Source organism: Eucyclogobius newberryi, unplaced genomic scaffold, assembly GCF_026437365.1.
Source record: "Eucyclogobius newberryi isolate DKJ021-1_F unplaced genomic scaffold, fEucNew1.0.hap1 SCAF_14, whole genome shotgun sequence".
NCBI lineage: Eukaryota > Metazoa > Chordata > Actinopteri > Gobiiformes > Gobiidae > Eucyclogobius > Eucyclogobius newberryi.
In genome coordinates this window covers 11,024,985-11,043,290 of record NW_027315768.1, presented here as the reverse complement: position 1 = coordinate 11,043,290, position 18,306 = coordinate 11,024,985, and the positions used below count along the sequence as shown (strand labels likewise).

Genomic DNA, 18,306 nt, shown 5'->3' with positions numbered 1-18,306 from the left:
ATGTTTAAACTGTAAGATAAATGTGTTTGTAGCATGTAAAGTGTCTCTGCATTTTGTTTAGTGTTGATAATATAGAAAGAGGGATTTTGATTTAGAACTCAGAAATTACTTCCGATAAATTGGATCTTTTTTTTTAAACTTGTTTTTTTTCACAAAAAATGTGACTTGACTAGTATAAAACCATGATAAATATGACTCTATAAAGTCATAATACACTTTAAAAACACCATGAATCTAATGCCACGATATAGAGGCGGAGCCCGCAGCTTTTAAACAGTTCTGAAGTTTTGAACAGGAAGTCAATTGACCATTTCAATTGAAGTACATTTAGATATTAGATTAGATTACAAAAGCACAGTGTACAGAACAGAAAGCACAAAACTCCATCTGAAACTACATTCTCTCCTTCAGACAGTTGGACAGTTCTTGCTGACCACCGCCCTGCACAACCCTGTCACCTCATTATTGTATTCCAAACTGAAACACAACAGCTATTTTGGAATATCGTTAACTCCCTCTCAAGTCCATCCTATAGGTATCGTATCATACATTTTTCATGCTTCCTACAAATTGATTGACCAAAGTCCAGACCTTTTCAGTGCTGATCTGAGGCGTTCGAGTACATGTGCGCTTTCCAGGCAGTTCAATGGAGTTTTCTGTGCGGTTTGGAGATCATGGCCTCCACCAAACTGAAGGTAATTGTATAATAGAACGTGATAAATGTGCTGGGTGTTTGCTCCTGACAAGGGAAATGTGTGTGATCCCGTCGTATCCCAGATGTTCCGAAGAGTTTGAGGAGAATTTGGACTTTTCCAAACACAAGGCTTCCGAAATGACTTCCCGTCTCAAAGTGCTTCTGGCAGCTGTGAAAACCATTTCTGACATTTGTTTTGTATACGCTGGTCGATCGACAGAATCTCACTAGTTTATGGAAGTGCAATATATAATGTGTATATTTATTTTCTGTCTTTAGAGTAAAAGGTACGTAACAAACATGTAATTGAAACCTCTACACAAAAAGTGTAGTAATCAAAGAGATTGATGTAAGCAACTTTGATATATTCTACATACCGTAATATCATTTATATTATATTATTATATATTTAATTAATTCAGTTTTTACTGATCGAATTAGTAATAAACAGATTTACAGAACTGCCCCCTCTGGTCGGGGGGCAAAATACCGCCCATAATGTGAAACATGAGATGCCAAAGCAGAGGTTCTTAAAAGCACATTTAAAAGCCAATAATAAAAACTCTTGCCACTGTTATAAGCAATAAAAGTGGCAAAGAGAAGATGCTGAGAGGGTTGACGGTGTTGCTGCTGCTACAATGAGATGATGTTACAACTGATGGTCAGAATGAGGTACAACATACAGTCTTACTAAAGTAGTTCTTGCAAGTGACGTGAATTGTCCACATTACGTTAAACCTTAAGTAGATATAAAGTGTGATCTGTGTACCAGTATCACCAGTGTCTACATCTAAGCACGCAGTGCGCCTCTCCACACACAGTAATTAGAGAATAGTGAAGGGCCCAGGTGACAGCGACCTCATTACGGCGAGGAGAATCAGGATAACGACCCGTGACTGATGTAAGTCCAGCCTCGTCGCACCAGGGGACAGAGGAATGGTCTATACGCTCCCCCCCCCACACACGATGATATCTTCTATTTTTTTCTATGATGGGAAGATTGACGGACTGGATTAACCACCCAGAGAATCGAAAAGTCAACAAACGTCCAACAAAAGCATCTGTTATTTTACACATGTTCCTATCGTGTAGATTGTAGTAAACACCAGTTCTGGTCAGTGTAATCTCTCATTCATCCAGGCGTGGCCCATAGTAGGATAAAGCAGGATAAAGTCGAGCTTCTCAAACTAGTTCCGCAGACTGAAACTAACTTTTAGATGGAAGTAGAAATATCTTGATTTTCATGAGTACTTTTGAAACCTTTTCTACGAAACAATAGTTCTGTTGTTGCCACTATATTGTCTGTTTGCAGATTTTTTTGTGGTGATACTAATCTAATTTTAATTCAATATTGATAACCTATTAGGGCCGACTGATATCGATATGGTCACTTGGAGAACTATCGGCCGAACTCTGGCCGATATGGGCATGTTATACATTGTTTTAAAGCTTAGGCTCTCTAGAATACAACCAATTTACTGACAAATTAATGCCCTAATATTTGACGTAGCTCAATTTTTCTGTGCATTAGTTTGTTTCTGTGTCTGAGATGCCGTAGTGCAGCTGAACGCAGCTCCAGAGTGACACTCCTGTTTGTGTGGCTCTGACCATTCATGACTCTGACCAAGGCAGCGCTGGATTGATATACTCTGAACTCACAACACAGGACTTATATTTGATCAAAGTGTCAGCGGAGAAGAGAAGATTCAGGTCATGTAACAGCAGAACACACACGCCGCTGCTGCAGCTGTGGTCAACAACAACATGCTGGATTATATTCACTACGGACAATCGTTTGGAGTCAGGATTAAAAGAAATCTTATTTGTGAAGAGTTGGGGTCTGAGGTGGCCTTGTTAGAGCGGTGAGTGTTGTAAATGTGTCCATTTTGATGCTTTGTTTCTTCCTTTCACTTTAGTCAGCGTTTAGCTTGTGAAATGCTAACACAACATAGTAAACATTGCCTGTTCTCTCATTGGCTACTGTAATTAATTATGGCTGTATCCGTGTTTACTGGACTCACATTCACATGTAAATGAGTTGTGAAAAATTGTCTGCACTTACACATATTAAATACCACGGTGCGAGTGCATTAATTAGGCTAACCACACCTTTAGGCTCATGAATTCACTAGTTTAAGTCCATCAAAAATATTTCAAATTCACAGGCAGAATAACACTATATGTCTTTAATAAACTCAATTTAGAATGAACAGAGCTTGACCCACTTATAACCTATAAACTATATATTTTATATTACTAAATACATCTGCAGTTACATCAGTTTTCGGCACCTCAAAAATCCATATTGGTCGGGTCCTATGACCTATTATAGTGATACTAGTGATACTTTCTATTACATGTACAGGTTAATAAATGTATATATGCATTTATTTTAAGCAATCTTTAAAAGTGGCTGGTCTTCAATGGTGATGTCATAGCTGTTATAGTCCATTATAAAAAAAGCAATTGGCAACGCGTCATAAGAGAAACCTTTTCCCTCTTTTAAGCCGTTTCTTGGTGTATTTTAAACACAGTTAATTCATTCAGCCTTGACAGACATTACTGACAGCGCATTGCCTCGGAAAAAAATAAATGGATTGTTCTATTGATGTGAAAGGTAAATAAAATGATGGTAGTAAAGCACATTACTATCTTCAAGGCACTGAAATCGCTTTGCATCCAGGAACCACTCACTCATTACAGCATGAAGTGTCCTGTGGGTGAAGTGGATCTGACCGTTCTATCAAGAATGTTTATGTCAAGAGTGAGATTCAAACCACCGACCTTCAGATCAGAGGATGAGCACCCTAGCCACTGAGCTACTGCCTGACAACTTAAAAAGCTAATCTTAGTTTATGAAAGAGGGCTATGAGCAAGTGAGCGTGTATTCAGTTGACTCAAATGTCAGTGTTTGGCATAAATCTAAACTCAATAGAGAAATGCAGTGAGGGAGAGCGTGACTGTCAGGACAAACTCAGAGCGGTCGTTGTAAAAACAAGCCTTCATCGCTGTCATGAGCAAACGTTGTGATGGAGGAAAATCCAGGTGGGTTTGAACACAACATGAAGCTGACAGAAATTACATTGCACAAAAAACGTCTAAGATATGGAAAAGCAAAGCCACCAACCGAGAATGGTTTTAGATTGAGTAGGAGATTATGTCGTGCATCTTCCTTGAACAACCAGCTTAAAGGCCTTATATTATGCTTTTTCTGGTCATTTTCTGTGCAGTAGTATTTCCTGTAGTACAACATAGAATTATTAAGATTATTTAATCCAGAACTTGACTAATGCTTTGGAGATGCTAGCAACAGAAGCTAACGCAATTTGCAGGTTTTCCTAAATTAGATTTGTAAACGCATTAAGCAATTTATTTCATTCATTTTCTATCGCAGGTGACTGGAGCCTATCCCAGTGACTTTGGGCCTTAGGCGGGGCACACCCTGGACTGGGACCAGCTCGTCGCACAGAGATATAGACACACAGACAAACATTCACTCTCACATTCACTCACCAGGGCCAATTTAGAGTTGTCCATTTTGCCTGACAGAGAACCTGGAGAGACGGTTCTCCCGGTAACACGGGGATGACACGCAGACTACATCCTGAGAGATCATGTGATGTTGGTTTGGCCCGAGAATCGAACCCACAATCTCCTTCTTGGGAGGCAAGAGCACTAAATTCTTATTATGTTATGTTTTAAAAGTATTGAAAAATAATTGACCAATTCACGTAGAAAATTGTCTTTTAATAAAAGCATTTGTTAAGTTTTGCATTCAATCATCCCTCAAGACTCTTGAAAATTGTTTTTAATTTGTTTCTGCGGTGGACAGTGGACAGGGGCTCGTACAAAAACAGGATAGTAACAATGGTAGTTTAGGCCGTGAAGGAAAAGGACTAGAAAATAAAAACATTTGTCACAATTTGTCCAAGTCAAATGGTGTGAGAGCAAACGAGTTCCCTAATGCTCTTCTTCTCTCAGAAACCTTATTATTGAGACTGAAGGTGACAATGGGGAACAAAGTCATTACAGAAGCTTGCAAGAGTATTGAGATTTTGTCACGTCACGACCACAAACTTAGAAGAATTGGATTCTAAATGTCTTTTCACTCCCCGGCTTATTTAACATGTTGTTGTTTGTACTAACACTACGTTGTCCTTGTTTGCCAGTTTTGGTCCAGCCGCTGTGAAACATAAATATACCAGAAGGTTTATCATCAGGCATGTTTACATTTCTTTAAATATTCATGAATATGCATGCCCCCCCTTGTCTTTAGGTAATTAAGCATTAAAATGTTTCATGAATGAATCTGGTAAATGTTTCCTTGTGTTTGTGTTTCAGTGGCCTGGAGAGTTAACAGCCTGTTGTTTCACATCCAGCTCTGTAAATCACTGTAGTCGCTGGTTTTCCTGTTTTATTTTGATACTCACCACTTAGTTTTTCAGGTCTCTTCCTTTGTCTGGTTTCCCGCCTATTTGTCACCTGACCTTCTTTGATGATTTCACCTGTGTTCATTTGTCTCCGCCCCTCCCATTGAATTTATGCCCCTCCTTTCTTTTATTTGGTGCCTGTTCGTCTTTTCCCACCTGTGAACGTGGCTGAAGTATATTTCTGCTTATTTGGAGACTATTTTCAGAGAATTCATCACATGTTGAGTCCAGACCAGATAATAACGCAACAATGTGTTCAACTATTAACTAGGCTACCTCAAATAAGATAAGATATTCCTTTATTGTCCCACATGGGGAAATTTCATTGGTGCAACGCAGGTAGATACAGAGATAGATACAGAAGAACAGATCACTTATAGGAAGTCTGAAAAACACTTTCAGTAGAAGAACTCCTATAAATAAAAACTCCCATAGACAAATAAATAAATACATAAATACCATTGCATGTGATCACGACAGTAATTGCACATGAATATGTGTCACGACGGCACATGGATTGCACATGAATTTCACAGTAATTGCACATGAATCACAACAGTAATTGCACATATGACGGAATTGCACATGGTTAGGTCAGTATTGCGAGTGTTCAGTACTAACAGTTTTTGTTATAAAGTCTGACAGCAGCAGGAAGGAAAGACCTACGAAACCTTTCCTTCACACATCGAGGGTGGATCAGTCTCTCACTGAAGCTGCTCTCCAGAGCGGAGAGAGTGTCCTGCAGGGGGCGACACTCATGGTCCAGCATAGATGTGAATCTAGCCAGGACCCTCCTGTCCCCCACCTCCTGCACCGAGTCCAGAGCACAGCCCAGGACGGAGCTGGACTTCTTGATGACTCTGTCCAGCCTCTTCCTCTCCCTCTCTGTGATGCTGCTGCTCCAGCAGGCCACACCGTACAGGAGGGCTGATGCCACCACAGAGTCATAGAAGGTCTTCAGGAGTGGCCCTGTCACTCCAAAAGACCTGAGTCTCCTCAGGAGGTAGAGCCGACTCTGGCTCTTCCTGTACAGTGCGTCTGTGTTATGAGTCCAGTCCAGTTTGTGGTTCAGATGAACACCCAGGTACTTGTATGAGTCACTCTCTCAATGTCCCGTCCCTGGATGTTCACTGGTGAGGGGGCAGTGGGGTGGCGTCTGCGGAAATCCACCACCATCTCCTTGGTCTTCCTCGAGTTGATGAGGTGGTTCCGCTGACACCAGTCCACAAAGTCCTGCGCCAGTCCTCTGTACTCCGCGTCATCGTCGTCGGTAAATTCTTATTTTTTTTTTACTTTGAAAGCAAAAAAAGATCCAAATATTGAAATTTTTTGACTCTGAGTGACCGCCAGGGGTCAGGCTTCAACAGTCAATGATGGAAAACGTCTCGCTCAACCCGATCGGAAGACTATTTAAAGTCGATTATAAGATATTTCAATCGACATTTTGTACGCCGTTATCCTTTATTTTGGTAGCGAAGGCGAGCGGGGGGAACATGCGGGGGACATGGCCGCCATCATGTTTGTTGTGATGATGCTGCTGGGCGTGTTTCCCTCCCAGAATGCATAGCGTAAGTCAAATTTAAATGAAGCCACACCATGACATAGAATGGTATGAGCGGTGTCCAGACCAGTGGCGCTGACAGAGCCAAATCAACATGTAAAAAGGCAATATAAGTTCCTTCCTGCCTGGTCTGTTTCATACAGAAGCATATGGAGGACCGAAAATGAAGGCGCACATGCGTTGTGCAATGCCTTATTTGTCCCTTGGGATGAAAGATAGGTTTACCAGCGCTATAAAATTATTCTACACAGCGCTTTTGAAAAGTACGATCGGTGAGTCGGCGAAATATTTGAAAAATAAAAGAATTTGGCGTTTTTTTTAATAAAATGCTGATATTTTTTTTCAGTCGACTAGTTTTATACTGGGTTGGTCGGGTTACGGCAAACATACATATTATTTGGCTCAGCCCTTTTTATATTCCGATTAAAAAAAATAAAGTATGTGTGGTGTTCTTTTAAATCAGGATGTTGCTCATGTTCACTGCTCGTTGTGTTTTAAACTGTGAAGCTTTTAGCAGTTGGACTCTGAGTGCGTCTCAGTGCAGTGGAATCAACCCATTAAGGCTCTACATCGGAGACGCACAGTGACACGCAAGGGGCCATCTGTCTATCCTTAACATGGTTTTGTCCATCATTTGGTCCGCATGTGAGTTGTATGCTCACAACTAATGCATGTGCAGTAATGGAGCTGTACAGGAGCTGACCACTGGGGACAGTAGTGAACAGAGCACAATTGTAGATAAGTAAAGTATTTTCTATATTCTCTCGCCTGCTCATTTCCAACAAATGAGAAGTAAGAACTGCCACAGGCGCCTCCATGTTTGTTTTTCTATGCTTTTTCTTCCGTTTTGGTCCAGTTTTCTAATTGACTTTGCGCTCCCTCTAAAGGTCATTTACCAGAACGTAGCACTGGCGTTAGAAACAGTTGGAGGTATAAATGTATCTACGGTAACCACGCTTCGAACGCACAGAGCCGTTTGAAAATGGATGGAGCATAAATGAGCCTTTCGTCTTTTGCTCATTGATTCTGCCAGAACCTTTCGTCCTTTGTTATCTTTTTCACATTCTTCTTCACTGGATGAACCTGGCGTTTCTCTGATCTGTCAATCACACTCATCTAAATGACCGGGCACAAACTACTCATCTTTGAATAGTATAAGAAGGGTGCATAGTCTCAGCTAGCCAGACAACGTCATTTCATTTCCCCTCCCATTCATCCCCTTTACTGCAGCAATAGAACCATCAACCTCCTCAACCTCTCCATCTCCTCTTCACCACCACAACCACCAGTGTCCAGAGCCCAAGCAAAGTTAGTTTCTTCCACAAATCAATCATTCTCTTCCCAGAATTAAATTCTAAGCAAAATAGTTTATCCTGAAAATATACTATTCATTAGCCCCAAGGTTGAAATCACATAAAATAAATTACAGTGTTTATAAACTCTCTTAACCTTGCTATCAGTGAGATACTTGCCAAACAGGATGATTAATTGTGAAATGTCATGGAACAAACTTAAAAGTTGAGATGATTAATGAGTGTAAAATCTCCAAAAACAAACTTATGATCCACAAATTAACTTTCTACCAAAGCTGTAATTATTTTTGGATCGGAGCAGCGTGACTTCATCAAACAGAAATCAAAACTGTATTCAATTCAGATGGAAAAGAAGAGAGATTTAAGGGATTAGGAAACTATTAGAGATTCAAAACATTCAGCTATAGGTTTGAAGGAAAATGAAGAAACATGCAAATCTGACCGCGGGAGCAAGTGAATATTCAAGTAAAAATAATCTAATCAGAGCGGTATTTGTGACTAGTCGTATATTGTGTCTATACAGGCATTACTATCATAAAGCGTGCTAGTAAAGTGTCTTGCCCAGGGACACAACAATAACAACAATGTGCTCAGAAGTGGCATATCTTACTGTCCGGTGACATTTGTGATGATTTCATCTTTTAAATGGGACGTAATGGAGTTTTATGATATGTTAATCTTCATTTTTTTTACTGTGTTCACATATCATTTTACTCAAATTTGTCCTGCATTCAAGGCTCAAGTGTTCAAAAAATGATCATTTTCACCTACCCCTTATCTCCGCCCAATGGCATTGAGATTATGATTAAGAAAAATAAAATAAACATCTTTCAAAAATGCACAGTTGTAATTTTTGAACTATAAAATCCTGTAAATGAACATCCGCTGCTTTTTACGGTGTGTCTATATTTATATGCCCCTGTGAATAGGCGGGGCTTATCAGTTCTTTAACAGGAAGTAAATGGACCTTTTTCTATTACTAAGCCATTTTAGATTAATATTGCAGTTTACAAATGTAAAAAATATGAACAAAATAGTGATCTAGCTGGTTTATAGTTTAATACTAAATGCATCGACCACAAATCAAACTAATATGTCTTTTGAAAGAATAAGGGCAGCCTAATGCTTATTGTGTAGTGTATGTTTCAGTTATAGGTAATGTATTGCGATTCATAATTCAAGTATCTTTTGTTTTTTGTATTATGAAAAACGAATGACTTCATGACTTCTCACTGGGAGCAGCTGACCGACCGAATGATAAATAACCATAAAACCCATATTTACACAAGGACACAGCTTGTATAACCGAAACACACTCCGCCCGAGCACTTCACCGAATCTACAGCATTACGATTCTAGCATAAAAGTAAATCACGTAATCTTTGCAGTGCCGTAAACTTCACACAAGCTCATGGTGGGATTCTGATTTGTATTCCTCCGGATCACGGCATCAATATTTCAGGCGACATGATGCAAGCGTGGCTGTAACGGAGTTGGAGGAGAGAGGACTGAGCAAGCGTAATCCGAGCGGAATGAGCTGTGAGATTCGTGCTCAATGCCAGCAAGATAATGATGTGTTATGGGGGTCCCGGTAAAGAAACAAACCTACTGCTGTATTTGGAAAGACAGCTGCATGGTCAAAATCACATAATGAGTTGGGTTTATTTGTAAAACAGAGATAAATACTGTACGATTAGGGGTGTAACGGCATCATAAATTCACTATTTTGTTTAGTTTTTTGATAGTCAGATTCAGTTTGTTGGTTAAAGCCTTGGTTTTCATACCAGGAAACACATGCGTGCCTTAAGGTAATGTCAGGTGTGCCTTCACAAAAAATCCAATTTGTTTTATCATTGAAATGTCCTGAGAAAGCGTATGATCCAAAAATGTATGTCAAAGAAAGAATTGGAAAAACATTACCAATTGAATTTGAAAGGACCAGGTAATGGCTCAGACAATATCTGCCACATTATATATACCATATATTTTTACTTAAAGGTGTACTTTAGTAATGTAGTAGTAGGTTCGTAAGGTGGTTTAACTCGCTTTAACCAAAAAAAGTTTGCCACGACTCGATAAAGGTTGAGAAGCAGAAAGCGCTTCACATTACCTATTTGAAATTCTTATCATACAATAAGAGTAAACTAAATTACTCCCATAAAAATGTAAAAGCCTATTCATCTTATTCCTGCCCACTTTTGCTTCTTTTCGACATGGATCAGCACTTCCGTTGTAATTGCACTTCCGGTCGAGCAGGAAGTCCATTCATTTTAGTGTCGACGCTAAAACATGCTATAAAGTATATTGATTTGTGTAAAATGTCCAATGTTCATGTGATCAACAAGTCAACAATGCACCATTTCCCTGGGCAGCCTGAAAACGAGAGGTATTTTCTCTTGATTGGCAGCCCTGTGTGAACTAATCCAATGAGAAGAAGGATTACGTCGGACTGCGGCGCCCAAGGCAACGTCCGGAATAAGGTGAATACAATATAAAATGAAGAACCGTTACTTACCCCGTAACTACCTTCTATTACTCTCTTGAGGTTGAACCATAACAGAGAAACATAACCTGGTCTGGAATATTGTACCAGCTTTTACAATACTCTGTGGGGTCATTTAACATTTTTTTAACGGCATATAGATCAGATCATATACAGGCCCTTTAAAGGTGCTGTACCGTTTTTTTTTTGAACAAAGTACAATTAGCGTTGCCCCAGTACAGCAGCTCTTAAGGTCAAAATTAGATGACGGTGGTATGCTGTCTGCATGTAACATTAAAGCATTTGTATCGTCCGAGAACCAGGAAGTAGTGCTGTTGAGCTGTTAGCATGCTAGGTGTTGTTAGATTTACCCTAACGACAAAACAAAAAAGTTGTGAAACGGGATAATAAACTCATTGTGGTGAATAAAAAATAATGTGAGGAGAGGAATAAGTTTGAACCTCTGCAAACAGATTTTTTTTCCCTTCATGTTTTTATGTAAAAATCAGGTACGTATCAAAAAGGGTGCACATTTTTCCGCAAACATACAACACATCAGGCTAATAATCAACTGATACATGCTTCAAACCAGCTCAGATCTACAAAAAGATCCAGACTCCAAATCTAGCTCAAAACAGAGGCAACCACAGCTGCCCTGGGGCAAACTGATAGTTGTGGTTGCCAATCTGCACCAACAACTCCTCCAACACCCACCAACCACTTTGGAACTCATTTTATTAAACACTTGCAAATATTAAAAACTTGCAAAAACTTTAAAGAGTTAATTTGTAAAAACAGATCTGTGTCATTTAAAAGATAATAATAATATGGTATCAACAAGAAAACAATTTGCGAAAAATGTTCAAAGCGGTTAGAAGATGAACTCTTCATTTGTACCTCATGTTTCAAGTCATTCGTTTCGTGCACAATTTTCAATAGCCTTTATACAAATCACCGGAGGATTCTAACATCAAAGCTCCATCATTGTAGCACTTGTGCCTGAAAACAAAATGACAATTATCATTTAATAACATAATATCCCTGATTTGGATAACCTCCCAATTCCCAAACTATTGTTCCAACGCTTCAGGCTTTTTCTGTCCAACAATTTTTAATACAAGCTCACTTTAAGTCTTTGAGATAACTTTACACAGTCTGGACGGCTAATAAATTCCTTCTACTGTTTAAGAAAATCTATATTCTGCCACATAAATGAGATATGAGAAAATGAATAGCAACGATAAAGGCTTAGAATTAATACCCAAAAATATGCAGTTGCTTTTACAGCTGTGAGGTGGAAAAACTACGCGGGAGGAAAGAAAGAGGAATTTACAGAACAGTAATGCAACCAGGCACACATTGTAATACATATATGGTGGTATTCATTTTTACATTTGATTTATGGTTTGAAGGAATGAGTGCCGGGTGTAAAGGTCATTTTTCATTTCCCCAGGGAACAACACACCATTTTTCATCGGAGAAATGATCTCTCAAACGGCTGTCAAACTTCGAAACATCTACAGTAAGTTTATGTCCGTCTCTCCTTTTTAAACTTCAAGAATTTGTCATATTTCAAAATATAAAAGTTTCAAAGGTTTGGAAGGTCTCAATTTCCACTATTCCACTTGACTTGGTTCTACTTGCTTCTGGAGTGTTTCCATTAGCTCAGATAGACCCTCGTTCCTGGGACTCAGGTGTTTTTGACCAAAATTCTCCCAAATCTCAATGTTTTTTTAAATGTCCCAATTATAATACTCAAAACATATGATGCCAAACCCTCAGAAATAAAGAAGTGTATATTTGCATTTAGCTGGCTCAATATGTCACCCGACCATTAGCAGACCTACATCGTAAACAGATGGTGGATTATAATTACTGCAGGGTGAAGGAAACTAATTTTAATAGTTTACTAATTCATTCATTAAAATGTTTGTTAAAATGTTCAGAGTGCTGGTGGTAGACATTAAATTACCTCACCTTATCTTAAAACTCTGTTGATTCAATGGGAACACAACACACCTCAAAACATTTCCTGGTGAACCATAGGGCAGCACAATTAATTACAATTATGATTATTACGTCTGAAAATAACAAAAACATGTATAACAGGGAGGTAACGATTAATAATGAATGCCAGCAATAAAGACACTGCTGCTAGTGTATGTCATGTGCCTTTATGTATACAATGTTAGCACTAGTTTAAATGCTCCTAACCGCTGGATTATTCTAAATTCTTATGTTTAGTACATGTTTTGCAACTAGCTAAGGCACATGCGTGTATTGTCCCTTTAAACGTGATATTTCCAATTGCAATATGGATCCGTCCCTTAAACGATATGAACGCACTTGAGCAGCCATGCCGATAATCATTTGCAACATGCTCTATAATATTAGCAATAACGAGTTTCAAGTCTATTACCCAGATTTATCAATAAGCACTGCGGCAAGTAACTGAATAATCCGAGGCAGTTATTGTGGCAGTATTTATCATAAACAGATGTGTTGATGCAGCATGTTGGCTCCAGTCAGTCCATAAAGCCATCAATCACGGGCGTCTGGAGTCAGCTCTTATGCACCATCCATCATCGCCAGCTCAATGAGACGCGGCATGATCTACGGCCGCTGTACAACACCACTGTAAGAGACTGTAGAGGTGTACGGAGGAAACCCAGTCTGTGAGAGGGAAGTAATGCACTCGACAGGGTGTGAGATGGACATCACGGAGGCTTTTTTAAGATAAGGTTTTGCTAAAAAAAAAACTAAACTAGTTTTGGTTTTGGCTGTCTACATTGTCGAACATACAGTAAAATAATATGAAAAACTGAAAAATAATCATCTGTAGAAATGTAGAAAGATCTGTTGGTATAATCGGGCTAAAAATAGTAAAGAAAACATGATGTGCGTGATGGTGGCTTGAAGTCTTACCTATATCTGAATGTTTTGCATATGATGACGCCTCGATTAACCTATGATTAGGGTTACCAGATGTCCCTATTTATCCAGGACAGTCCCAGTTTTGAGCCCTATGTTCCATGTCCCAGTAGATGTTTTCAAAACCTCTGATTTCTCCCATTTTTATTTTAAAAATGCCCATTTGTCCTAGTTTTTGACCACTTTGATACCCACCAACAGTAAAGAGGGGAATGTATTGTTTTTTCTTTGGCCAAATTAAAGAAAGTCAGGTTTGAGAATAACCAGAACACAATAAATGCACTCGGTACCTCTGAAGTCTCTCAGATTATATGCTGACTAATGAGTGAGAAAGTGGTGTGAATGAGCCATTAATCGGCCTAGTGCATAAAAATGTGCTTTTTAAACATTTCATTTTCATCCCCAATCCCATCCTGGGAGTGTCCCAGTTTTTAATTAAGACAATCTGGTCACCCAAGGCTTGATGAAATTCAAACCACTTCTTTAACACTGTGCGCTCGGGAAATCATTAAGTCTTAAAGCTGCATGGAAAATAGTTTGGAATCCCCTCTTCACCTAACTGCAAATTCTGTGCAAAATATAACAATAAGTATTGAACCGTCTTCCCCCTAGTTTGTGAATCACTGTTACCCTTTGTAGTCTTACACATAACACTTGTATTGTAGAAAAAAATGTCTGCAGTGAGATGAAGATTCTAAGCAGGAGAAAAGATGGTTTAAAATAGCAGTTAAGGAGACAATATTTGTTTATCAAAATAAGAATCCTTCTTTAAAACAAAATGGAGGTTTAAGATTCAACCTTCCACTTGTATATAATAGTGTTTTAAAACCCCATGAGAGGGATACGCCCGGGGCATTCTGATGCTAATCATGTACTCAGTGAGGAGGGAGTGAAAGTCAGGTTACAATAGGATGTAGATAGCCCATTACAGGGCTGTTGGAAAACAAAAAAGAGCAGTCTTAAGTGGAACCAAATACTCCCTTTATCAGGAAGTTCCACCCGGTGGGCAGGGCTTACAGAGTAGGATATAAAACTTGAGTTCCCAGACTCGATTCGCAGATTGAGAATGACTCTTGGATGAGAGTCGAAAATTTTTGTTTTTCTAAAAACATACTCCAGATGATACAACTGAATTTCTGTCTATAATGGAACACTGGCTTGTTTCTAACACTCCCATGGTAATGGGGCTTCTATGACAACACTAGTTCACCAGGTCCCTGCGTCACCCTCTCTCCTTCGCCTTCGACTCCACATTTGTATGCTGCACCTTTGAGTGAACATTACTGTTTTAACATAATCAGCATCTCTTTGCCCGTGGCCGACAGCAGCCGCTCCATTACCCCCGCCAGCTGATCCCTGCTGGCTCAATTATTTCCTACAACACCGCGTTTGATGCCTAAGTTGCCAGGCTGCCAGAGGGTTAGTGTTTTTGATTGTGTCAAAAATAGCAACACAGAACTCCCACAATGAATGTATAAGTGAGATCAGAGAGCGCGGTTTGCTTTTTGTGCTCAGACAAGTGGCTTTCAGGTTTCTACAACTCTGCCTTTTGGATGTGCTGCCAACAAGGTCAAAGCAGCACGTCAGGAAACTGTGGGCAATTCGTTTATAGATTCTGTTTCCCAAACTTTTTAAGCAGAGCAAAAATAATGTCAGCATAAGGTTATCTTGGCTTTGCCCTTGTAGGGAAATTGGTCCCTTGCATTTGACCCATCCTTCAATGTGACAACCTGTGCACAGCAGTCTAGCACCTACACATATCTACATTTTGAGGTAGGTATGGTTAAGTTTAGCTACAGAATTAACCTATTATTCATGCAGAGAAAAACACAAACTTTGTCAAGTTCTGGTCCCACCAAAGCTTGTGGCATGGACAACAAACAGTTGTAAATGTTAGGGAACAGGCCGACGCTGCCCATCAATAACAATCTGTCAGAGCCGCCTGTTTATCCGTACGCTACGGCGCAAACAAACCAACATGCACACGTGTTTATCTAACGACATCGCCGAGTGAAGGTGAACAGATAGGGGTGTTTGTTGTGCGTTCCTTTCGCTTCCTGCTCTGGACGACTCTGCGCATGTAAACACACAGCAGTGACACAGCGAGGAGACGGCGCCGTGGGGTCAGCCGTGTCTGCTCTAAAGGTCAAGTGTCTGGTCCGGAGGCTCGTCGCTGACTCGTTTGAATGCTCGCCGTGTAAACAGTGGCACGGGCTGTTATCGAATGATTTGGACGTTGAGCGAAGCATGGCATTTCTATGTTTTTGGATAAAACTTAAAACATCATATAGCATTACATTTAAGATAAGATAAGATAAGATATTCCTTTATTGTCCCACATGGGGAAATTTCATTGGTGCAACGCAGGTAGATACAGAGGTAGATACAGAAGAACAGATCACTTATAGGAAGTCTGAAAAACACTTTCAGTAGAAGATCTCCTATAAATAAATAAAAACTCCCATAGACAAATAAATAAATAAATAAATAAATAAATAAATAAATACCATTGCATGTGATCACGACAGCAATTGCACATGAATATGTGTCACGACAGCACATAGGTTGCACATGAATTTCACAGTAATTGCACATGAATTGCACATGAATTCCAACAGCAATTGCACATATGACAGAATTGCACATCAGTATTAGGTTAGGTCAGTATTACGAGTGTTCAGTACTAACAGTTTTTGTTATAAAGTCTGACAGCAGCAGAAGGAAAGACCTACGGAACCTTTCCTTCACACATCGAGGGTGGATCAGTCTTTCACTGAAGCTGCTCTCCAGAGCGGAGAGAGTGTCCTGCAGGGGGTGACACTCATGGTCCAGCATAGATGTGAATTTAGCCAGGACCCTTCTGTCCCCCACCTCCTGCACCGAGTCCAGAGCACAGCCCAGGACGGAGCTGGACTTCTTGATGACTCTGTCCAGCCTCTTCCTCTCCCTCTCTGTGATGCTGCTGCTCCAGCAGGCCACACCGTACAGGAGGGCTGGTGCCACCACAGAGTCGTAGAAGGTCTTCAGGAGTGGCCCTGTCACTCCAAAAGACCTGAGTCTCCTCAGGAGGTAGAGCCGACTCTGGCTCTTCCTGTACAGTGCGTCTGTGTTATGAGTCCAGTCCAGTTTGTGGTTCAGATGAACACCCAGGTACTTGTATGAGTCCACTCTCTCAATGTCCCGTCCCTGGATGTTCACTAGTGAGGGGGCAGTGGGGTGGCGTCTGCGGAAATCCACCACCATCTCCTTGGTCTTCCCCGCTTTGATGAGGAGGTGGTTCCGCTGACACCAGTCCACAAAGTCCTGCGCCAGTCCTCTGTACTCCGCGTCATCGTAGTCCGTGATGAGTCCGATGATGGCAGAGTCGTCAGAGAACTTCTGCAGGACACAGCTGTCCATGTCTGAGGTCTGCAGTGTGGAGGGTGAAGAGAAAGGGCGCGAGGACAGTGCCCTGGGGCGCCCCCACACTGCAGGTCCGAGTGTCAGACACACAGTTCCGGGCTCTCACAAACTGGGGTCGGTCTGTGAGGTAGTCCAGGATCCACTCTGCCAGGTCATACTCCACACCAGCCGTCTCCAGCTTGTCCCTCAGGAGCAGCGGCTGGATGGTGTTGAAGGCGCTGGAAAGATCAAAGAACAGAATCCTCACAGAGCTGCCAGGCTTTTCCAGGTGCGAGAGAGAGCGGTGCAGCAGGGAGATGACGGCGTCCTCCACTCCGATGCCAGACCGATATGCAAACTGCAGCGGGTCCATGGCTGAGCTCACGGTGGAGCGGAGGTGGTCCAGGACTAGCCGCTCCAGTGTCTTCATCAGGTGGGACGTGAGAGCCACTGGCCTGAAGCTGTTGAGGTCTTTGGGGCGCGGTGTCTTAGGCACAGGTACCAGACAGGAGGTCTTCCAGACCTGTGGTACCACCCTCAGCTTCAGGCTCATGTTGAAGACATGCTCCATAACTCCACACAGTTCATCTGCGCAGGACTTAAGGAGCCTGGGGCTGATGCCATCAGGTCCTGCTGCCTTCCTCACTTTAATCCTCTTCAGCTCACTCCTCACCTGTGCTGCTGTGACAGTCAGTGGTTGGCAGGGGGACCGTGTGCTGGGGGGATGGGTGAGTCCAGGCGAAGTGGGGAGCTGATGGTCCGGGGCAGATAAGCGAAGAGGAACAGATGCAGGACATTGTCCAGCTGTGGAAGAGGGAGCATGCAGCTGTGCAGGGGGAGGGGCGGGTGACCGATCAAACCTCAAGAACTGAGCATTTAAATCATTCACCCACTGTAGATCCCCCTCTGTCTGGGCAGGGGGGATTTTGAAGCCCGAGATGGTTTTCAGGCTTCTCCACACTCCCTGAATGTTCTTTTGCTGCAGCTGCTCCTCCATCCTCCTGCTGAGGCCGGCTACAAGAGAATTGTACAATTTTATTGTACATAGTACAATAAAATAACATTTGGCTAGCTAAAAAGTGTGACTTGGAGGTAAATCATGAAGATGTTAATTTTGGTGGCATTGCTTTCTTTGTGTCGTAGAGGAGAACCTTGATTTTGAACCAGTTTATAAGGGAACGCAGGTGTTCCATGGAAAAAATAGGAATCACAAATGGATTTAATGGAATAATTTACCGCTTTGAGTGTCCTGAGAAAACCTTATTGAAAAAAGAAAGCTAAACAACCACAGGGGCATAGATGATATTTGCTACAACATACAGCCTATCAGTGCTTTGTACAAGGAGAGATTTGGTCATAATAAAGTATTCTACCTTCTCAGGCAACTACCTCTAGATTGAAAATGACTTCCGGATGGCAGTCAAAACTTTCCGATTTCGTGTCCAGATGACGACTTTTGAAACCTTTTCTTCCATGGACCATTCATGGACAAATACGGGATTGCACAGACTCAT

The 18,306-nt window shown here is 41.1% G+C and overlaps 1 protein-coding gene across 1 annotated transcript in view; it reads left to right on the top strand.

Annotated features, from left to right (window-relative positions):
• The first annotated feature begins 623 nt into the window (after positions 1-623).
• The window catches only part of LOC140360070 (serine/threonine-protein kinase pim-1-like), a 37,575-nt gene continuing 19,892 nt past the window's right edge, over positions 624-18,306 (top strand). Inside the window, exon 1 of the mRNA XM_072445385.1 lies at positions 624-695. Coding sequence (XP_072301486.1) covers positions 624-695 — 72 coding nt within the window. The remainder of the gene's footprint in view (positions 696-18,306) is intronic.